Below are 24,150 nucleotides of genomic sequence, written 5' to 3'. Positions count from 1 at the left end.
AAGAGCTCTTTTCAAGAGCATGCCAAAACAATACAATGGAGAAATGTAATCAAAATCATAATGAGGTACTTCTTCACAACTACTATAACAGCCATAATCCAAAAGATAGACAACAACAAATTTGGCAAGAATGTAGAGAAGTTGTAGCCTTCTTACATTGCTGGTGTAAATTAGTGTAGCCACTTTGGGAAACAGTTCAACAATTCTTCAAAATTTTAAATAGAGAACTGTCATATGACCAACAATCCTACTCCCAGGCATAGATCCAATCAATGGCAATCCCATTCTTCCAAAACCATGAAGTCATCTTTGTCTCCTTTCTTTGTTTCACCTCACATGTTAATCATCAAGAAATTGTGTTGGCTGGTCCTTCACAAAATATCCAGTACCCAGATTGTGGCCTCCACATAATCTCTAACATTAAAAATAACCAGGGGATCCTTGGAGAAATGGCAGGAAAAGTCCAAAATAAGCCTGGGACATCATGTGGTATACAGCAAGGAAATAATCAAACTACTGGGGCTCTAGAAGATAAGAGACAACTCAAAGGGGCTTCCATTGGCCTGAGATGGGATAATGTGAGTATCAAAAGAATTCTTTATATGATGAATTGAAACATCAAATAAATGAAATAGAGCAACAAAACAGATTAGAGAACCCAGAAATAAATATACACAAATATAGTCAGCTGATCTTTGACAGAGGAGCAAACATAATTCAATGGAGAAAGGATGATCTTTTCAACAAATGATGCTCAAACAATTGGACAGCTACATGCAAAAAACAGAATCTAGATAGAGCCTACATCTTTCATAAAGAAACTCAAAATAGATCCTCTTAATATATAAGAGGATCTTAAATATAAACTGCAAACTATCAAAAATCAACTAAAATGTATAACTAAAACCAATATTTCACATTTTGTTTTCTACAACCACAACCTGTTCTTTCCAAATAAGAGGAAAGACAACAGGTCTAATTTTAGTTCTCAGTTTTATACGATCTTCTCCTTCTACTCAACCTCATACCTGCCCCCTTTTACTCTCACCAAACTCACAGGGTTTTCCTCCATCTCTGTCACTCTTTGCACAAACTTCATTTTCTCATTATTCATTTGTGTTAATTAGGCTACACATCTTGCACCATGTATTCTGATGGTTGGCTTGGTCTTTCTATACTTTCATTTCCATTTTTTACAGTGACTTTTAACAAAAGTAGTTAATCAAAGGACCCTGCAATACATGCAAATGCATACTTCAGAAGTATACAATGCACTTAAAAATAACATCTATCACTTTTCTTCCTCTGTACCAAACCTGACCTATACCAAATCTGACAGAATGTTCCTGCTTTTACAAAACCATGATGAAATCAGTTGCACAGAACCATTCAGAGAAATGAATTGGATATTGGATATATAATATAAATAAATCCTCCTGGATAAATCAGACCTCTGTCTTGATGCCCACAGATCTCATGTTCTATGTTCAGACTTGATTATAAAAAAAAAAAATCAACTTTTTAACTTTCCTAAAAATATTAGCAAATCAAACTCAAAACTCCATTTAATTTCCTTAAATTATTAAATATTATTGTCTTCTGTATGTAGCCCATGCAGTACCTTCAAGGTCAAACTTGGTCTTTGTACCATTGGAAACAAATGAGTCAAGAACCTCCCATCAACCATTCTCCTGCACTCTACCTTAATTTACTTGTGCTTGATAATCCACTTATGTGATTTCCAATGTAGAGAAGAGGCAAAGGAAACAGCTTCCATGAAAAAAAAGAGAGAATATTTGATTAGGACTCCAAAAATGATTTTCCTTCACATGTATGAATGGTGACACTCCCTGTCAGTAAGCAAATCATTCTAGTCCATTTCCCTGTAGCAGCTGTGAATTTTTCACAACCTAAAACACATCATGAGTTTCTCCATGTGCCCAAATTAGTTAGGTGAGCAGTGATAGCTATAACCATGGCAGGGTGGGGTAGAGCTGCATTGAAAGAGAAATGTTGACCCTGACAACGTTAGCAGACTATTTCTCTACAGGAAGGCTCTGAATAAGCATCTCTCTCAAGTGGAAACCCCTGGGTTTCAGATGACAAAATTGCACGGGACTGTTTCAGCTAATAATGGGTATTTATAGTATATGCATAAGATTCAGAAGGTCCCCTGAGAAGGTGGACAAACTTGCTACCTATGCATTATGCACTTTTCTGGATAACAACAAAGGTTCAGATCTCACTGGAATTAACAAGCTTGGTGACCCTTTCAAAAAGTTGTAGACACAACTACCAGCCACATTACTTTGGAGTTACTTTATTTGTTTTCAAGGTGCATAATGATTACCTATTTACCAAGGTTAAACAATGTTAACAGTAGTATTTGAGTTAGGTTTAACTGAGCTCTTAGCTCCTGAATTATCTTCTGATTATCAAGAGAAATATTGTTCAAAACATACTGAAGAAACACACGACATGTAAGACCTAGTCTTCCATAAAACGAAAAAATATATATATATCCTTTCATTAGGTCACACAATAACTGAAAACTTTTTGACTGATACAATAATCCATAGCTATTAAGGTGAGCCTAGCACTTCTTTTTCCGCTAAAAAGACATTAAGCATGCAACTCAGATAAGATAGTCTTTGAAGGATTTTGAAATAGTGTCATCTACCCCCCCAAATTTATAAAATGTTATTATTAGGAGATTTGTTCAAGAAAGAAGACCTAGAGGACCTCAGATCCAGGACCTTCCCCTTCATTCACAACAATCTGGCTAGCAGCCTACAACTCATCCTGGAATATTATAACTTTAGAAGTTATTAGGCATTGAAAAGAATCAGTTGGCCCCCTTTCCTTATATGATTCAAAATAAAAACAATATTGACTTCTGGTTTTTAGTAACAATGGGCTAGATTATTTGTATTAATCTCCCCACTAAAAACAATTAACAATGTTACATAAAATAATTCAAAGCCTTCATAAAAGTATGAAGGGAAACTTCCAAAAGTATGTGGGAAAATAGTGAGTCCCTAGGCCAAAACTAAAGTGAAAACAGAAACCCAGAGAGAAACAATGGAAGCCAGAAGACCGCAAAACTGCCTCCTCGAAGGTCAAGTTAGAATGCTACCCCCAATGACAATATCTTTCAAAAGCAAAGAAAACCGTAGTCTTTTTCAAACAAACAAACAAAAACTAAGGGAATTTAATCAGACCATTAATAAAGTACATCCTAAAGGAGGTATACTTTAATCAGGAGGAAAGTGGAAAGTGTGAGATGCAAAAAGGAAAAAAAAAGCAAAGAAAGCAATAAATACATGGGTAAATATACATGGATAAATATAAACAAATATTGATGGTTTAAAGAAAAAAGAAAAGAAAAACATACTGTGAGATTTACATAAAGCTAGAGGATTAAAGTACCTGCTGACAAGAGCAAAATAAATTGGGAGGAGAGGTAAATGTTGACAAGGAAGACACATTTATTAATCAACTTTGGATTTTGTTAAGTTAGGTATGCTTGCTGTAATTTCCAGGGAAATGTAAAAGAACTCAAACAGAAAGGGTACACCTCATATACAGTTGACCTTTGAACAATGCAGGGCTTAGGGATGACTACCCCCTGCACAGTTGAAAATCCATGTACAATATTACTTCCCAAAAACTTAAGTATTAACAGCCTACGTTTGACCAGCAGCCTTAGCAATAACATAGTCAATTAACGTGTATTTTCTATGTAATATGTATTATATGCTATACTCTTACAATAAAGTAAGCTACAGAAAATGTTAAAATTATAAGAAAGAGAAGACACATCTACAATACTGTACTATACTTATAAAAAAAAAAAATCCACGGAGCAGCACCTGGGTGGCTCAGTCTGTTAAACATCTGCCTTCATGAGTTTCAGGTCATAATCCCAGGGTCCTGGGATCAAGCCCAGCATCTGGCTCCCTGCTCAGTGGGGAGCCTGCTTCTCCCTCTCCCTCTGCCTGCCACTCCCCCTGCTTGTGCTCATTCTCTGTCAAATAAATAAAGTCTTTAAAAACAAGAAAAAGAAAAAACAAAACAAATCAAAAAACAAGAGAAATAGACAAATCCATAATCAGAGATGAAGGCTGCAACAGGACTCCCCATTTCATATGCTCTTAAAACATGACTTTGACACTTCCTTCCATCCAGAGGTAGGATCTAGGTCCCTTCCATTTAAAATTGCATGGGACTGTTTCAACTAATAATGTACAGATGAAATGATACTATGTGATCTTTGAGGCCAGATCACAAAAAGCAAGGTAGTTTTTCCCTGCTTGCTGGAACACTCGCCCTTGTAGAATTCAGTACTATGTAAGAATTTTGACCACCTGAAACCTGCCATTTTGTGAGGAAGCCCAAACTAGCCTACATGAGTGACATATAGAGAGGCCTGAGATAATAAGAAGAGAAAGATTTGGGACCAGGTTCCAGCTGCACAAACCAGAACCCCCATTGTTGTTTCCACTCTGCTATTGTCTGTCTGAAACTATACAGATGCCCTAAGCCAGAACTACCCAGTTGAAAACTGTCCCTAATTCCTTAACCACAGTACATGTGAGAAATAATACAGTCATTATTGTTTTGAGTCACTAAGTTATGCAGCATAAGATAATTGGAACAGGGCACCTGGATGGTTACAGTCAGTTAAGTATCCAACTCTTGGTTTTGGCTCAGGTCGTGACCTCAGAGTTGTGAGATCAAGATACACATCAGGCTCTGCTGGGCATGGAGTCTGCTTGAGGTTCTCTCTCCCTCTCCCTCGGCAACCGCCCCCCCCAAATAAAAAAATCTTTCTAAAAAAGATAACTGGAACAGGCATATAAAGTATCTACAAAAACCCTACAGCAAACAACATACTTAATGTGAAATGTTAAAAACTTTCTCTTTGAAATCAAACATGTCAGTATAACCATTTCAATCAAAATTGCACCTAGGGTCCTACACTATACATTAAGGCATGTAAAAGAAATAAAAATTAGAATGTTGGAAAAAATGAAGCAAAACTGTCATTTTTTGCAGATGAAATGTGAATGTAGAAAAAAATCTAAAGGGGAATCCCTGGGTGGCGCAGTGGTTTAGCGCCTGCCTTTGGCCCAGGGCGCGATCCTCGAGACCCGGGATCAAATCCCACGTCGGGCTCCCGGTGCATGGAGCCTGCTTCTCCCTCTGCCTATGTCTCTGCCTCTCTCTCTCTCTCTCTCTGTGTGTGACTATCATAAATAAATAAAAATTTAAAAAAAAAGAAAAAATCTAAAGGAAACCAGAAGTAAATTATGATATATTAATTCAATAATTAGTTCTATAATTTTGTGGATATAAAATAATATATAAATACACTATAAAATATATCCCTCTAATTTTCCAAATAATATATTTTTTAAAGATATATGTAAGAGCAAAAAAGGAAAAAAAGGAAGAAGTACCTTGGAATAAATTAACAGAAATGTTAGACCTCTACAGAGAAAATTATAAAGTTTTACTGAGGGCAATTAAAGAAGGTATACGTATACTATTTTGACAGATTGAAATATTCCATATTTTTAAAATATCAATTTGTCCCAAATTGACTTATAACATCAATGAAATCCCAATTAAAATCCCAAAAGGTTATTTTTCTGAAACTTGACAAGCTGCTTCCAATATCCATATAGAAATTTGAAGGATTGGGCAGCCTGGGTGGCTCAGCGGTTTGGCGCCGCCTTCAGCCCAGTGCCTGATCCTGGAGACCTGGGTTCGAGTCCCACATCAGGCTCCCTGCATGGAGCCTGCTTCTCCCTCTGTCTGTGTCTCTGCCTCTCTCTCTCTCCTCTCAGAGTATTCTCATGAATAAATAAATAAAATCTTTAAAAAAAAAAAGAAAGAAATTTGAAGGATCAAGAACAAAGGAAAGATTTGCTCTAGTAGATAGCAAAACTTTTCACAAAGCTATAGGAATGAAGACTGTGTGGTAATGTTGCAAAAAACCAAACAGACAAATGAAAAGACATCAGAGCACAGAAATAAAATATGTGAATACCAATGCCCATTATTTGGGAAAAAAAATGAAATTGAACCATTACCCCACACCATCCACACAAATTAACTGCAAACAGATTAAAAACCTAATTCTAAAAAACTACATATCTTTTATCTAGAAAAATATATTCATAACCTCAAACTGACGAAGGATTTCTTAAGAATAGTGATTAATCATAAAGGAAAAGACTGATAAAATTTAACTAATTTTAAATTAGGATTACTGCTTATGATAGGAAATACATGATAAATACATGTAAACAAAATAAAAAGATACACCCCAGAGGGAGAAAATGTATTTGCAATACTGTATGTAATTAACAAGAGGATTATCATTAATAAATTTTCTTTTAACTCCTAAACAGATCAGCGAAAAAAAGACATCAACCCAACAGAAAAATGGGCAAGTCTTGAACCAATACTTCACAAAAAAGGATATCCAAAATGGGCATTAAAAAAACCTCATTAATAGTCAAGAAAATGCAAATTAAAGCCGAGGGCATTATATCCCACCAGATTAGCACAATTTAAAATGACTGACATATCAACACATAGTAATTAAAATAGCAAAAAAGTAAAAAATAAATAAAATGACTGACCTATCAAGGATTGGCAAGAAGGCAGAGCAGCAGGGACTTAAACGCACTTTTGTCAGGAGTGTGAACTAGTACCACCACTTTGGAGAACACATTGATGTTATCTACTCAACTACTGCAACCATTCCACTTCTTTTTTTTTTTTTTTTTTAAGATTTTATTTACTTATTCATGAGACACAGAGAGAAACAGAGACACAGGCAGAAGGAGAAGAAGGCTCTATGCAGGCAGCCGGATGTGTGACTCGATCCTGGGAATCTGGGATCACGCCCTGAGCCAAAGGCAGATGCTCAACCACTGATCCACCCAGGGGTCCCCCATTCCACTTCTTAATAGACCTCCCAGAGAAACTCATGCCACAAGTGCCATTTTAGACCGAGTTGTGTCCCCTTAAAATTCATATTTGAAGCCCTAATGCCCATGTGACTATTATCTGGAGATAGGGTTTTTAAGAGGTAGTTAAGGTTAAATGAGGTCATAAGGATGGGGCCCAACTCAATAGGACCGATGTCCTCCTAAGAAGAGGAGACACCAGGGCAGCTGTGGTGGTGCAGTGGTTTAGCGCCGCCTGCAACCCAGGGTGTGATCCTGGAGACCTGGGATCAAGTCCCATGTCGGGCTCCCCACATGGAGCCTGCTCCTCCCTCTGCCTGTGTCTCTGCCTCTCTCTCTCTATGAATAAATAAATCTTTAAAAAAGAAGAAGAAGAAGAAGAAGAGGAGACACCAGGAGTGCACGCACAAAACATAAAAGGTCATGTCAGGCATAGCAAGAAGGCAGCTATCAAAACACCAAAGAAAGAATTTATACCTCAAACCAACCCTGCCAACACCTTGATCTTGGACTTTTTACTTCCAGAACTGTGAGAAAACTCATTCTTGTTGTTTAAGCCCCTAAGTCTGTTGTTTTTGTTATGGGAGCCCTAGCTGACTGATATATGTGCTCTGAGATCCAACCCTAAGTATGTCCAGAACAGTATTCTCTTTCCAGAACATGCAAAAATAGCAAAACATAATTCAGGAATGCGTATTAGAATAATTACAAAGAAAGCAAGAAAAGTATATTATAAGAGAATAATGAGTAAGGAAGATTTTGTGATCCCATCTCATGATCTAGGCAAGGACTGCACAGGTTATTATTCATTCAACTATACATTCATGTTGATGCCTTTTTTCCCTGCATTTAGATTCGGATTTCACAATTTTAAAATGTTTAAAAACTATAGTGTATCATAAACTAAGTGTAAGCAAGCCCAACAATATTCTTATTTTTCCTATTACGGCTGAATTAATAGCTTTCATTATACTTCAATATTTTGTTTTTCTCTTTATGTGGATGTCCCTGATTACTGATGCTGCATGCATGTGCTTAGTCAGACTGATGAACAATTTAGTGATAAATAATTTAGATGCCAGCATCTTTCAGATCTTAGAGACACAGTAGTGAAGAAGCCATGCAAGGTCCTCATCCTCAAGGAAGTGACAGTCTGATTTAATTCCCTAAATCTAAAAATGTAATCATAATCTAATCAATACCACCTGTTTATAGGATCGATCTAAGAATTAAATGTCTGGCTTAAAGCAACTATTTATTGAACCACCAACTATTTTAAAAAGGTAGTTCTATTCCACATTCCCAGGAAGGAAAGGCAGGTTTTATGTTTCTAGTTCCTCCACAGAAAAATTCGTATATTTCTAGGTATATCAAATTGTATTCTTCATTCCACTCACAGCTCTTATCAATCCAAGCTACAAATGAAAACTTCTAACAAGATCAGAAAAGTAGGGCTTACCAGCCAAATCTCACCCATTTTTTTGTCCATGTAAATAAAGTTTTATTAGCACACAGTCACAGCAATTCATTTATATATCAGGATACAGTGAATAGTTCCAACAGAAATGGTCTGTCCTACAAGCCTAAATATATATTACCTGGTGTGGTTTTTTTTTTTTTTAACCAAAAAAGCTTACCAATTTCCATTTCAGAAGATATAAAGTATTTATTTAATGTCATTTGCTAAGCACACACTATTACTATAACTACATTACATTAATGGACAACTGAATGAATAACAGAATATCTTTATTAAGTTTCTACTCAGTGTAAGCAGGAAGCACAGTGTGTGTGGAACATGACGTGTATTCTCAGATCAATTTATAACTCTATAGTATTTTCACACCTTCCAACAAAGCTGTATTTACTCTTCATCACATACCTTCACTGGAATTTTCTTGTCAAAATCAGGGAAGTGAATTATTTTATTGAGTTTGCACACATATAGTATCATTATGGTAGCTGCCATCTAAAAAAAAAAAAAAGGTAGAAGGTAGAAACTTCAGTAAAATATCTGAAAAGACTATTTTAGGTACAAAGACATCATCAGAAGAAAACACATTCATCAAAAAGAAAATATTATTCAGAAAAATTCATACTCTAGTTTCCAAATAATAACTATTTCTTAGAATATTAAAATTGTTTTTCTTGCCAATGTATGAATTCCATCAGAACTATAGGCAAAAAGTACAAGATCAAATAGACTTACACACATACATATGATATCAAGGGGCTCAAGGAACAGTGACAGAGAGGAATAAAGAAATGGTGTCCCCAAAACTGGTCAGAGTGACCACGGTCATGAGGCCACTCCTTGATGCTGGACCATAATTCCTGTGTCCCAAGCATATGGTCACCTTCCCACATAAAGTGAATCTGTGGGTAGGGCAAAGGGGGAAATCTCCACACATAAACACACTTTCTGTTAAGTCCAATATTTCTATAATACAGAAGACAAATTAGGAGAAAAAACTATTTTTTTTTTAAGATTTTATTTATTTATTCATGATAGTCACAGAGAGAGAGAGAGAGAGAGGCAGCGACACAGGCAGAGGGAGAAGCAGGCTCCATGCACTGGGAGCCCGATGTGGGATTCGATCCCGGGTCTCCAGGATCGCGCCCTGGGCCAAAGGCAGGCGCCAAACCGCTGCGCCACCCAGGGATCCCGAGAAAAAACTATTTTAAAAGAGATTTATTGTTCTCTTCAATCTAGCCAGTACTATGAAAATGTCTCATTCAAACCCTATTAATCTGGAGTCCATCAAGTATATTAGAAATACTCCAGATTATTATTATGAAAGAAAAAATTTTAATATCTTACTATGCAAATTTTAGAACTTACTCAATTTTCTCCATTTTATGATCAAGAATTTAAGAATTCCTTCAACATGATCATCATCCTAAACCTTGAGCCTAATGAGCTTACAAATGTAATACTTATGATAAATATAACATGAGCCCATCTTGAATTATAATTACAGTTTATATTTATGACTTACTTTATAATTCTTACAGAAATATATTAACACTTACTTAAAATATTCTATAACTCAGGCTTTTTAAATTAGGTCTACTGCTCTCTTCCCCACAAATTGCGTATCAGAAAGGCTTTACCTGAGTACAAGCCAGTGAATTTATTTGCCTTGGGGATTACTAGGGGCACATTATTACATATTCACTGATCTTTTAAAGTACTTTTTTCTATATGTTTCACATTGAAAGAGTAAGATAATATATTTTTGACCTCAAGGAACTATTTTCATTTCTTAATATTTTTTCTCCCTAAAACATTGTCACAAAGAATACCTTATCAAAAACATTTAACCAGAATAATGCTTAATCATATAAATGACATCCTTTCCAAGATTCGCAATTAAAAATTTAGCTAACAGATACAATTTTAATAATTTTACATTTTTCTCCCTATAAATTAAAGCAAATCCAAACTAAAAAAAAAAAAAAAATACCTTGGGTGCCTGTTACCACTTGCCTATTAGAAATCACCAGCATATGATCAAGAGAGTAAACAAGTCACAAATTAATATTAATGGGAAATTTCAGAAGTAGCCAAATGGGGATAGTCTGAAAGCTTATCCAACCTTGTCTTTATACTCGAGAACAAAAAAATCACAAACCGCAAGAAGCAGAATGCAAATATGTTTCGTTTGGCCCATAGAGAGTTTTGTAAAAATTGGAATGTGTGGCCAGCATTTACAAATTTGATGTAAAAATTCAAAAGCCTTGCTTCTCCTGAAACACCTCCAGAGTTTTGATAATAAGGGCATAGTGAATGGGATTGCATCTCCCCAGCCCTTTCTCTCTGGGTACAGTGGCCCGTCCTACCCCAGTCTCCAACCCATTCATTTGTCATCCACCAGGTCTTGTAGGCTTTCCTTCTCCTGGCTCCTTGCTTTACAGCAATTAAATTCAATTAAGGAAGTTGAAACAAGTAGTTCATTTTTTTCCCTCCAAATACAACTGTTTCTAAATTATAGAAAGACATAAAATGTATATCATTATTTCATGCTATTTAACCACAAGTATCCTGATCCTCTGGCCCTCTGCCAGCTGAATGAATTTGTAAACCACAGTCTTAAACAAAAGCACTTAAAATTTCATCATGTATAATGACAACTAAGCAGTTAATCTTTTTTTTTCACTTACCTGTCCAATTCCAAGAAAAATTGGTGATGGGAATCTACAAAAAAACACAGAATAACAAATAACTTTAGCAACTGATAAAAATTTGCAGTCTTTAATGCATAATGGCAGGAGTTATTTAAAAAGATATTACTTCTTTTTCATTCTTAGACAATTAAAACTTAACATAAAATTCATTGACTTTTCATTTGTTCTTTTTTTTAAAACTGATTGTTGCTAAACTTGGTGATTTTCTATTGTCCCTTGCCTGTCATGTCCCTTGCCTGTTGTCAACAGACAACATGACTATGTATGTAGAAAGCCAAAATAATCTGGGGATAAATTATTAGAATTAATAAATAACTTTAGCAAAGTCATGGGCTACAAGATGAAAATATGAAAAAATCATTTGTATATCTATATGCCAATAAGAAACAAAGTGAAAATTTTAAAAAGATCATTTTATAATAGCACTAAAAACACATCAAATAATCTTAACTGTTCATTTTATGATATTAAGGAATTATTTTTGCTTTTTTAGGTATGAAAAATATTAGGGTGGTATTTTTTTAAAACAAAAGAGCCCTTCTTATCTCTTAGAAATACATACTGAGGGACACCTGGATGGCTCAGTCAATTAAGCATCCAACTCTTGATTTCGACTCAGATCATGATCTCAGGGTGGTGAGATCGAGCCCCATGTCAGGCTCCATGCTCAGAGCGGAGTCTGCTTGAGATTCTTTCCCCTCCCACGCCCTTCCCCTCCCCTTGCTCACACAAGCTGTCTCTCTCTAAAATAAATAAATAAATAAATAAATAAATAAATAAATAAATAAATAAAATCTTTTGAAAAAAGAAATACATACTGAAATGCATGTGATGATATATTTTTAATCTGCTTCAAAATCATCTGGGGGGAAATGGTAGGACTGAATGGAGGGGGGAATACAAATGCAGTAAGGTTGTTGAAACTGGGTGAGGGCTCTATGATAATTCATCATTATACAGACATATCTCATTTCATTGCGCTTCACTTTATCATGCTTTGCAGATACCACACTTCACCATACAAAGTGAAGGTTGGTGGTAACCCTACTTGAGCAAGTCTATTGCCACCATTTTTCCAATGGCATTTGCTCACTTCATATCTGTGTCACATTTTGATAATGCTCCTAATATTTCAGACTTTTTCATTATTATTATTATACTTGTGATGATCTGTGACCAGTGATTATGACCCGCTGAAAACTCAGATGATGATTAGCATTATTTCAGCAGTAAAGTATTTTTTAATTAATATATACAATATATACATTATTTTTAAGACATAATGCAATTCCACACTTAATAGACTATAGTATAGTGTAAACCTAACTTTTATATGAACTGGGAAACCAAAAAACTCAGTTGACTCACTTTATTGCAATACTTACTTTTTTGTGGTGGTTTAGAACCAAGTCCATAAGACCTCAGAGGTATGCCTATACTATTTTTTAAAAATCATATACCAGGATGCCTGGGTGGCTCAGCAGTTAAGTGCCTGCCTTTGGCTCAGGGTATGATCCTGGAGTCCCAGGATTGAGTCCCACATCAGGCTCCCTGTATGGGGCCTGCTTCTCCCTCTACCTGTGTCTCTGCCTCTCTCTCTGTGTGTCTCTCATGAATAAATAAATAAAAACATTTTTTTAAAAATCATATACCTAGTTGGGGCACTTGAGTTAACTCAGTTGGTTAAGTGTCTGACTTCCGCACAGATCATGACCCCAGGACCCTGGGATCGAGTCAGGCATCGGGATCCTTGCTCAGTGGGGAGTCTGCTTGTCCCTGTCCCTCTTTCTCTCCCTCTGCACCTTCTCCTACTCAGGCTCATTCTCTCTCTCTCAAATAAATAAAAACTTTAAAAAGTAATAGTATACTCTGGAACAAATCTAATAAAAGACTAAAGATCACAATAAATGCATTTATTATATTTGCTGAGAGAAAAAAATCTTTCAAGGCCTGAGATAGAAGAGAAGCTATTTTATTTATTTTATTTTATTTTTTTATGTTTTAGAGAAGCTATTTTAGATTCCCAAGTCAGCATAGCTATACATAAACTTTGTTTATACCAAAAGCCCGATTTATGGTCCATCAAGCATATATTGTACACCTGTTTTACAAATGAGTGGCCTAAAGGAAAACCATGTTGTCCTTAAGATAGCAATCAATGCTACTCCCTGCATTCCTTGACGTTAAAACTTGCGGTTCTTGCATATATGTTAATATATAATCTTTTGAGCTTTTACAAGATGTAAAAACAATATGTAACCCTATAAAAACTGTTCATTCTCTGGAGCTCTTTCTTCCCTGTGAAGAGCATGTTTCCCAGGCAGCTGTCCTAACTTGGGCTTGAATAAAACTCTCTTACTCTTAGAGATTCTGAAGATTGTTCATTTTGCATCGACATAATGGATGAGACAGAGATGAGGACAGATACACACAGATATGACAAAGATGACAGTGCAGAGCTGTGAGGGAAAAATGACCTTTCCACAAATGGCATCGGGTAGTTTAGATACTTTTAACAAGGCAGCACACACACCCTGTTCACTGCCCAAACCTCCACTGGCTGCCAGTCATTCTCTCAGGCTACTACAATAGAGGGAAATAACACACACACACACACACACACACACACACACACACACTCAGCCCTCAATCTGTATATTACCTTTTCAGATAGGGCAAGATGAGAATAAAGAACTGACTTACCTTATCAAAGAAAACAGAATGAATGTCTGGACAGCACCACCAGGAGAATTAAATTAACTGCAAGGGATGTGTGCCAGTTGTGCCACCCAGACAGCCCTCTGGACTGAGCAGTCCTTCTCCAGTTGTCCAAGAACATCCTCAACTGAAGAAAGCTGCCTTGCCAATCACAAACATCCTCCCTGTGAGCATCCTGCATCCAATCTCTGCTCTAAGCAAAGGTGTAAAAGGCCAGGGCCCCCACCCCAGTTCAGGAGAAGTCTGTTGAGCCATCCCAGCTCCAGAGCCCCTGGGATCAGGCTTTGTTGTGCTTGCAGAACAGCCAAGTCCTGCTGCCCTCACTCCACCACAGGAGTGATCCTAAGAGCTCTCCCCCATACCCTTCCCCCGCATCTCACAGTCTGCTTCCCAGAGAATATAACCTTCCACATCAAAGGAGGCCACGAGACAGCAACATAAACAAACAGTAAAACAACAACAACAAAAGGCTTACAGAAGACAAAGAGATTGAGTCAGAGGAAAATACAATACAGGGAGAGAAGGAACTCAATAAACAGAGAAAATGATTCAAAGATAAAAAGCAAATTTGTTGACACAAGGAAAACAGACTGAATCTTCTGATCTAAAACCACATTGTTAAAGAATGTTCAATGTAAGTAATGTTCGCTGTAAGTAAAGCAGCAGCCATGAAATCCATAAGAAAACTACAGACAATGGTTCCACCAATCAGGAGTCAAATCAAAATAATGAATTTGGGAATGGAGACATTGTGGTAAAATGGCTGTTGCTGATGACTGTATCCATTTAAATACAGAACAGATGCAAACAGCTGTAGGATTATAATTACACAATAGGACATTACATTATAAAACAGGATATGGAGGTAGGGAGGGTTAGGAAGAAACTCGCAAACATCTTCATCCTTCAGAGCAGAGAGGTCTTCCATTGACACGTGTTTATAATTGAAATGTGTTTACAAAATAAACATGACAAGATCAATTTCTTCTTCTTCAAAAAAAATTTATTTATTTATTTATTTAAGAGAGAGAGAGCCCGAGGTGGGGGGGGGGGGGCAGAGGGGAAGGGACAAGCAGAAGCCCTGGTGAGCGGGGAGCCTGACGTGGGGCTCCATTCCAGGACCCTGGGATCATGACTTGCGCTGGAGGCAGACACTTAACCCACTGAGCCACCCAGGTGCCCCAAGAGATCAACTTCTTAATGTTTTTCATGACCTCTTCATTTTAGAGGGGTCTTTTAAGAAATACAAACATTTGTAGTAAAGAAATCTGTATTTGAAAATCAGTTTTACCTTGCAATCCCCACCTAAAATAAGCCTTCAAATGTAGCCAGCATGACAAATAGTGGGACAGCCCCAGATATGATAGAATATGAATTCACAGGGTCAGCTATAAAGCAACCCTGCCAAAAAAGTTTAATCTGGATGTAATCAAGCTCTTAGATCTAAATTTCAGTTGGGAAATAAGGTAAGCAAGACTTCAAAAACATAACTCAGACAATCCATAATGTGGGACATTTTATAAAATACCTGGTCCAGGCTTTTCAAAAAGTCAGTATCATGGGAAAGAACTGGGATGAGGTGCTTTTCTAGATTAAAATAAAGTATAAAGACATAACTCTGTGCATTTCATGAAGCCTGACTGGATCTTGATTTAAATATTTAAAACAACCATAAGGGATGCCTGGGTGGCTCAGCAGTTAAGAATCTGCCTTCACCTCAGGGAGTGATCCTGGGGTCCTGGGATCAAGTCCCACATGGGACATCCTGCATGGAGCCTGCTTCTCCCTCTGCCTGTGTCCCTGCCTCTCTCTCTCTCTCTCTCTCTGTCTCTCATGAATAAATAAATAAAATCTTTAAAAATAAATAAATAAAACAACCATAAAAATATCTTGGGACAAATGGGAAGATTACATATTTGGTATTATATTATTTTAGGAAATCATTAAAGTTTGTTAAAAGCAAAAATGATACGATGCAGGAGACTATCTATATTTCAGGAGAGACATGCTAAAGAATCTTAGAGTGCAATATCATGATGTTTGTAACTTACTTTCAGCAGTTGGAGGGGGAAGCAAATATAACAAAATGTTCATTATTTCATCTCAGTGATATGTATATGGTTGTTCATTGTACTCTGCTTTCCATTTTTCTGTATGCTTGAAACTTTTCATAATAAAAAGTCCTGGAGGGGCATATAGATGATCCTTAAAAAATAATTAAATAAAAGCCCCTCTTTCCTTTTTTTTTTTTTTTTTGGTGATCTATATTTAGCTTTATTTTTTTTTGTTTTTTAATTTATTTTTTATTGGTGTTCAATTTACTGACATACAGAATAACCCCCAGTGCCCGTCACCCATTCACTCCCACCCCCCATCCTTCTCCCCTTCCACCACCCCTAGTTCGTTTCCCAGAGTTAGCAGTCTTTACGTTCTGTCTCCCTTTCTGATATTTCCCACACATTTCTTCTCCCTTCCCTTATATTCCCTTTCACTATTATTTATATTCCCCAAATGAATGAGAACATATAATGTTTGTCCTTCTCCGACTGACTTACTTCACTCAGCATAATACCCTCCAGTTCCATCCACGTTGAAGCAAATGGTGGGTATTTGTCATTTCTAATAGCTGAGTAATATTCCATTGTATACATAAACCACATCTTCTTTATCCATTCATCTTTCGTTGGACACCGAGGCTCCTTCCACAGTTTGGCTATCGTGGCCATTGCTGCTATAAACATCGGGGTGCAGGTGTCCCAAAGCCCCTCTTTCCAATGTCCACAATAGCCAAAATATGGAAAGAGCTCAGATGTCCACTGACAGATGAATAGATAAAGAAGATGTGGGAGATACATATATGAATATTTCTTAGCCACCAAAAAGGATGAAACCTTGCCATTTGCAATACAATGGCTGGAACTAAATAAGTCAGTCAGAGAAAGACAAATACACATATGATCCCACTCATATGTCGAATTTAAGAAACAAAACAGATGAACATAGGGGAAGGAAAAAAAAATAAAATAAGATGAAAATTGAGAGAGAGGCAAACCATAAGAGATGCTGAACTCTAGGAAACAAACTGCGATTGCTGGAGGAGGGGAGGGAGATGGGGTAACTGGGTGATGGGCATTAAGGAGGGCACCTGATGTAATCAGCACTAGGTTTTATATGCAACTGATAAATTACTAAATGCTCTCTCTAAAACTAATTTTTAAAAGTGTCCCCTCTTTCCAAATACTTACTGGATTAAAGAAAACAATTTATAAATAAAAGAGTAAATAACTGGTATCTATAATATGGACTCTCTTTAAAAAAGTAATTTAGGGACACCTGGTAGCTCAGTTGGTTAAGCATCTGACTCTTGATTTCATCTCAGGTCATGATCTCAGGTCTGTGACATCGAGCCCCACTTCAGCCTCCACCCACAGGGGGGAGTTATGCTTGAGATTCTCTCCCTCTGCCCCTCCCCCTGCTCATTCTGTCTCTCTAAAATAAATAAATAAATCTTTTTTAAAAAGTAATCTATACATCTTCATAATATTTTATTTTATTTTTAAAAGATTTTATTCAGGGAGCCTGCAGGGAGCCTGATGCCGGCGGGACTCGATCCCCAGGACCCCGGGATAACGACCTGAGCCAAAGGCAGATGCTCAACCACTGAGCCACCCAGGCATCACCATAGTATTTTTTTTTTTTTATTTTACCTTAATATTTTGTTTGAATTCTTTGTAATGATCATGCCAGAATGACTTTTCTTGAAAAAAAAAAAAATAGAGAGGCGCCTGGCTGGCTCTGTCAGGAGATGACATGAATCTTGATCTTGGGGTCATGAGTTCAAGCCCCACATTGGGAAGAGCGCTTAGTTTAAAACAATTTTTATTTTTTCATTTTTATTTTTAATTTTTTAAAAGATTTTATTCATTTATTCATGAGAGCCACAGAGACAGAGAGGCAGAGACAAAGGCAGAGGGAGAAGCAGGCTCCATGCAGGGAGCCCAGTGTGGGACTCAATCCCCGGATTCCAGGATCAAGCCCTGGGTGGAAGGGAGGCACTCGACCACTGAGCCACCCAGGCATCCCCAATTTTTTTAAGTAGATATTTCAAGACATCTATTCTAGGTAGTGGGAATATAAATAATTATTTTTGCCTTCCTTATACATTTCTGAATTTACATAATCTCCAATTTTTTAAAGAATTCTTGTAGGAGTGAACGTGAAGAAATGAAGATAACTTTTGAAGTCAGTCTCTAAAGAAACAAATGAGGGTCCATATGGGTTCAAGCAGGGGTTATTTCAGCTTGAGAAATCTGAATATGTCTTCAAGGGCCAGAGGCTACTAAAGTGGAGAGAAGAGAAGACAGAAGGAGCTGGGGGACAGACCTGCAGGAGGAGAGGGCCGGCCTTCCCCGGGGACAGAAGCTCCCTATGTGTTCACAGCAGCCTCACCCACTGGCTTCCCCTTTGCCAACAGTACCTGGGAGGGGAGTGGAGGTTGGGGGTGAGGGAAGGTTCTGGGAGGAGAAAGCGTCAAGGAGTCACTGTGGAGCTGAACACAGCAAGCCTCCGGCGGCCGAAACCAGTGGGGAGCACGGAAGCCAGCAGAGCTCCAGGATGTCATCTTAAGCTGAAGCCGGGCAGCCCCAGGTGCCCGTGGTCCCCTCCAGCCTGTGCTGTGCAGGCTGGAGGACGGAGCAAGTGGTGGGGAGGCCGCGGCGGCCCGGAGCCCCGCGGTGGGCCTGGGTGGGACCCGCAAGGCTGGCTGCGCAGACCGGGGCGGCTCAGGCCGAATGACCCGGGGTGGCCGTGGGCAGCGAGGCCGCAGCGACTGCTAGGGTCCCTCGGTGGATCTGAAGTCCCCAAGGTCACCGCCAGTCCAGGTGGAGAGGAAGACCAGGGTCCATCGTCACCTGAGTGTCGGGAGCTCAGGAGACACCACAGAAGAGGTGAGTGTGAGCCGTGGGGAGGCACGAGGACCCAACCCCATCCTGGGCAGCCCCGGGTGACAAGGCCTAGCCGCATCCAGGGGCTGGGAGGGGTGCCTTCCGGAGGGGGCAGGTTTCTATCAGAGTAGGAGAAAACTACAAGCTGTCTCTGTCTTTAATATGGATTTCCAGCTTCCACCATTGGAGACGATTCAACAGCTTTTATAAAACCTCCCCGAGTAATTCACACTCCCAGGCAGGGTTGGATGGTTTTCAACCATGTGTTAAGTGATCCCCAAAGTCCTGGGATGCAGAAAGAAGTAGAGAGCAAATACTTGCTAAACTGAATACAACTAAGCTCCATATTTTTATTAAGCACCATCAGTAAATTCTTGCGTGTCACAGAGAACAGTATATCACAGTGGCAACCAGGCCACTCACAACCCTCATGAGCCTGATTCCAAATGAACCACACAAGTCTAGCGTAACAAATAATGAAGACCACCCATCAGTCTTGTCCCCAGAAAGAAACAATCTGTTCAAAATGGAAGAGAAAAAACATCCCTTGAGGTACATTCCTATGACCCTGTGGATTAGGTAATTACTGAAATGTTCTTCCTTCTATTCTATCTTCAAACAGCTAATGCTTGGATCAGATTTCTATGGTTTATTGTTGTAACCAAATCAGCCCAACCTTCCCCTCAAAAATGTGTTCCTAAGGCACACATTGATAGGAGAGAATGAACAGTGTTATTTGAACAGCGTTCTCTAATTGCTTGTTACATTACAGAAATGTGAAATGTTTACTTCTAAGGATAAAAGAGTTTTGTCTTGCAGAGACAAAAATGCCATTTCTTCATTCAATCATAGAACTCAAAATTTTAAAGGTGGAAAGACTAGAACATGAGATGTTTCATATAATAATAATTCTTCCCAGTTGGTTGCTGCCCTTCATCTTCGAAGCACTTAACCAGTGCTTACTGGTCCCTGCTTCCAACAAGATGACACATGTTTTGGGAGGTAGTGACTGACATGGCCAGAGAGCACACAGCCCACTCAAGTGCAGAAAAGAGAGACTGACCTTCAAACTTCATCCAACATAACTGCCAATCACTTCCAAACAAGCCTCTTGATACCATTCTCTTGTTTTTGTTTTTTTTTTTATCATAGATGTTTTATATTTTCTTTTTCTTTCATTAGCTTGCATAGTAAGTGTTAAATGATACAGGCTTAGGTATACATTCATTCTAATTTCTTTCAGACAGTGTTTGTGTTTTCCTTGGACACCAGCAAACATGCTTGCGACGCACTGGTAGAGATCTTGTAGGTCTATGGGATTGCCAAAAAATATCCTAACTCTCTCTCTTCCTGCCTATGTGCTGCTACCCTTCACCCCAGTCCAAGCCATCTCTTAGAATTATCTAGAATACAGCAATCACTTCCTACCTCCTCTCCCGGATTCCAATGCCATCAGTACTCCAACCACCTGCCAGCCAATGAAATCTTTTTAATCACGTAAGTTGTCATGTCACTCATCATACTGAAACCTTCCAAGGGACTGCCAAATGCATTTAGACTAAAATTAAAACTATTTATCATGGTTTCGCTGCTTCCACCCTGGCCCCCAACATCTGCCTTCAGCACAGCAGCCAGAGTGATTTAGTTCATGTTACTCTGCTCAACACCTTCTAGTGGCTCCCATCTCCCTCAAAGCTCCCACGGGGCTTCATAGGCTCTGTAGGATCTAGCAATCCATTACCCTGGGACCTCACCTAATAACATTCCCACCCAAACACTCTTATCTTTCATGTCTGCAATGTTTTTTCCTGTTTCCCTCACCTCACTCATCTCTTGGCTCAAATGCCACCTCCTCAGTGAGGCTTCCCTGATCACACTGAGATGGCAGACTCTGCTAAACTCCCCTTCCTGCCTTATTTTTTTACTCCTGACCACACAACTACATCTGACATAATATAAATCCTATCAGCTTATTTACTGATTCACTAGAAAGTTCCATGTAAGCTCTAGGAGGATGGATGCTTGCTCCATAACATTTGGGATTTTGATCTGCTTTATTCACTCCTATATCCCAAGTGCCTAGAACAATGCCTGGCACTTAACAGGTGCTTAAAAAATATTGAATGAATGAAAGACCTGATCCTGCCTTCTCTGCCTCCCTCCTCATCATCTCTCCTACCTTCTTCTTCATTTGCTCATTCAGTTCCTTCAGCAGACCAAACTCCTGTCCATTTTGTCACCTTCCCTTCAGTTTGGAATGCTCCTGTGCCAACCACTCCACCCCAGTCACTCTCATAACATACCTGAAATCACCCTGCTTCTTTATGAACCCACTTCTTTTCTGTATGGAATCTCCAGAGCAGGGGCTCTGTGTTGATCACAGCTGCTTCCCTGGTGCCTGTCATGGGCTTGGTTCATAGTAGGCACTCAGTAAGCACCTGTTGGAGGTGTAACCAGCCACGCTCATGTGGGTCTCAACTTTCTCAAGTATAAAATAAGAAAGCTAAAGATATTCTCTGAGGTCTCTTTAGGCTCTTTATACAATTATGATTTCACATTCTTGTAGCACTAGTATAGTTTACAAAGAGTCCTCACTTATGTCAGCTCCTGCAAAGCTCTGGGAGGTAATGAACAGGGTTGTAATTATCCAGCTTTTGTATCTGAGGAAACTGCTGACTATAGGTGTAGCCCAAGACGCACAGCTATTAGGTGGTACAGCCGGATCTAAATCCACTATGCTTTCAGTGCTGCTACATGGATAGCAGAATTAAACAGGAATTTCTAGTCCTTCTAAATAAGCTCAAAGAACCACAAATCTGGCTTACTGTACGCTAATCCAAACAAGTACATCATGTGCGCTTCTAATTGTTTTTTTCCCCAGTTTTCCACGAACACACTGGTAATTTGAAAATAAACGATCAAACAATGCACATAAATTTATCCGCTTAGGACTCATCAGATTGTTGAAAGTCTAGGTCTGTGCAAAGAACTATTCGCCTTTAGAGTTCGCATCAAGATGACTTGTTTGAGCTCCCCGTGCATCTGAAAGCCTCAGGGTGCAGGGCTACCAGCTACGCGGTGGTAAGCGGTGCAGAGGCGTGTCCACATTTGCTGGTCGTAAAATGACTCTGTCAGGTTGTGGTCCGGTTTTCAGCAGCGGGGGCAGGTCGGGGCTCCAGCCTCGGCGGAAACGTGCTCAGCGCACGGAGCACACGGCCAGCTCGCCAGCTCCGCAGTCCCGGGCCCCCCGCCCCCCCACCCGGGACCCCGCGCGGCCCCCTGCGCCCCGCTCACCCGTAGGCGGTCAGCAGCGCCTTGTTGACCAGCACGATGAGGAAGGAGCAGGTCCCGTAGAAGAGCGCCGACAGCAGCCTGGCCACCCGGGAGGGCAGCCGCGCGGAGGCCGGGTCGGGGTCGGGGTCGGGGTCGGGGTCGGGGTCGGGGCCTGGGCCCGGGTCCGCGCCCTCAGCCCGGCGGCCGGTCGTCATGTCCTGCGGTCGCAGCCCGCCGCCGCCGCCGCCGCCGCGCCCAGGCCGCCCCCGCCGCCCCGCCCCGCCCCAGTTCCGTCCCCGCCCGCCGCCGGCCCGAGGGAGGGCGTCCGAGACAGGAAGGGCTGCGGCCGCCCCGAGGGCGCGACCCGCAGGGCCCCCGCCCGCAGAGCCGCCCGCAGAGCCGCCCGCAGAGCCCCCGGGGCTCAGCGCCCCCGCTCCCGGACCCGCCGCAGAAACCTGGCTTCCTGCTCCCCCTTCAGTCTGAGCGCCCGGTTTGCCTTTCTCCAGTAGTGTCTGACGTGTGAGGACGGCCATGCAGTGGTTTTAGGAGCGCACCGCTGGTTCCGAGACGCGTGCGCCCGGCACTACCCACATCCCCGGTTCCCTCGCCGCCGTCAGCGCCTCCGTGCCCAGCTCAAGTCCCGCCCGTCTCCGACTGACTTCGGTTATCGGCCTGGAGTTTCCTTTTCTGGAATTTCATAGAGGTACGGTCCCTTCGAGGCCTTTACCACCCACCTTGTTGTTTCTTTAAACTGCTGAGACACAGTTGACTCCCCAGCTGATGGGGTCACAGTGGCTGTTCCCCCGTGGGGTTGTGACACAGAGCGCTTCCATGAACCTCAATGCCCAGGTTCCTGTAGGAACACATGTTCCTTTCTCTCCGGTAAATACACAGGAGTAGAAAGGGTGGAGGTGGTGCAGCGTCTCAAGTCTTCTTGCCTCTGGGTGCTGGGTGGCTGCTTCTCAACATCAGGGCCCCTTTCTTTCCTCAGCCAACAGCAGCTAGCTTCAGTGTTCGTATTCACCCAAATCCAAGGAGAGTCTCCCAGAGCTGCCTACTCTGACCAATCTGATGGAGCATTTTTTCAAGTAAGTGTCCCATATTTTCATTCTCAACTATTAACTTTAAGAATCTGAAATTTTAGCTTTTTAGAAAAAAAGCTCAAGATTTCAAATGAAAATGTTTGGGCCAACTGTATTGATGCCATTCAATTGTATTTCTGTTGTAGGCACTGAACAACCAGGAACATTTTCAGCACTGGTAAGAATTAAACCAGAACTTTGAACAACCAGAGTCCATGTTACTCAAAATAAAATTTAAAAAAAGCAGGGGCACCTGGGTGGCTCAGTAGTTGAGCATCTGCCTTTGGCACAGGTCATGATCCTGGGGTCCTGGGATCGACTCCTTGCACGGAGCCTGCTTCTCCCTCTGGCTGACTGTGTGTCTCATGAATGAATAAATAAAAATCTTTAAAAAATAATAAAAATAAAAAAGCAGACACACATTAAGACCATTTTAAAATTGAAAATGGGGTGCCTGTGTCACTTGGTGATCTCAGCTCATGTCTTGATCTAAAGAGTCTTGAGTTCAAGCTCTGCCCAGCATGGAGCCCACTTTTTTTTTTTAATTTTTATTTATTTTTTCATGATAGTCACACACAGAGAGAGAGAGAGGCAGAGACATAGGCAGAGGGAGAAGCAGGCTCTATATAGGGAGCCCGACGTGGGATTTGATCCCGGATCTCCAGGATCGCGCCCTGGGCCAAAGGCAGGCACTAAACCACTGCGCCACCCAGGGATCCCATGGAGCCCACTTTTACAAGTTAACAGTAAACTCCCTTTTAATAACAGCCTTAATCATATTTGCACTTAATTTGCTTCTACATGCATACTTTCAAGACCTTATTGGCTGTCAAAATCTCATCCCAACTCTGTTTAAATCGCAACTCATACCGAAGAGTTCCCTATGAAATTCTTTTGCTCAAAGCCTAGACAGACTGAACCTTGCCTATTGCAAGTATACTTTAAAGATTAGTAACTAATGAA

General features: G+C 40.0%; 2 protein-coding genes across 8 annotated transcripts in view; one reads left to right on the top strand and one right to left on the bottom strand.

Moving 5' to 3' along the window:
• The window catches only part of SLC35D2 (solute carrier family 35 member D2), a 57,402-nt gene extending 35,070 nt beyond the window's left edge, over window positions 1-22,332 (bottom strand). For all 7 annotated transcript variants that reach the window (XM_077903682.1, XM_077903686.1, XM_077903673.1 and 4 more), the window contains exons 1-4: window positions 22,127-22,332; window positions 11,148-11,181; window positions 8,866-8,952; window positions 1,703-1,770 (exon numbers count right to left, since the gene is read on the bottom strand). In XM_077903682.1, the coding sequence (XP_077759808.1) occupies window positions 1,703-1,770; window positions 8,866-8,952; window positions 11,148-11,181; window positions 22,127-22,320 (383 nt within the window). In that variant the 5' untranslated portion in view covers window positions 22,321-22,332. The remainder of the gene's footprint in view (window positions 1-1,702; window positions 1,771-8,865; window positions 8,953-11,147; window positions 11,182-22,126) is intronic.
• A 122-nt stretch (window positions 22,333-22,454) lies between these two features.
• The window catches only part of LOC144317344 (uncharacterized), a 57,625-nt gene continuing 55,929 nt past the window's right edge, over window positions 22,455-24,150 (top strand). Inside the window, exons 1-3 of the transcript XR_013383337.1 lie at window positions 22,455-22,808; window positions 23,097-23,193; window positions 23,334-23,365. The gene's annotated coding sequence lies outside the window, so the exon portion shown is untranslated. The remainder of the gene's footprint in view (window positions 22,809-23,096; window positions 23,194-23,333; window positions 23,366-24,150) is intronic.

This window comes from Canis aureus, chromosome 1 (genome assembly GCF_053574225.1).
Source record: "Canis aureus isolate CA01 chromosome 1, VMU_Caureus_v.1.0, whole genome shotgun sequence".
Lineage (NCBI taxonomy): Eukaryota > Metazoa > Chordata > Mammalia > Carnivora > Canidae > Canis > Canis aureus.
The sequence above is the reverse complement of the archived record's forward strand: the minus strand, read 5'-3'. Positions and strand labels throughout refer to the sequence as shown.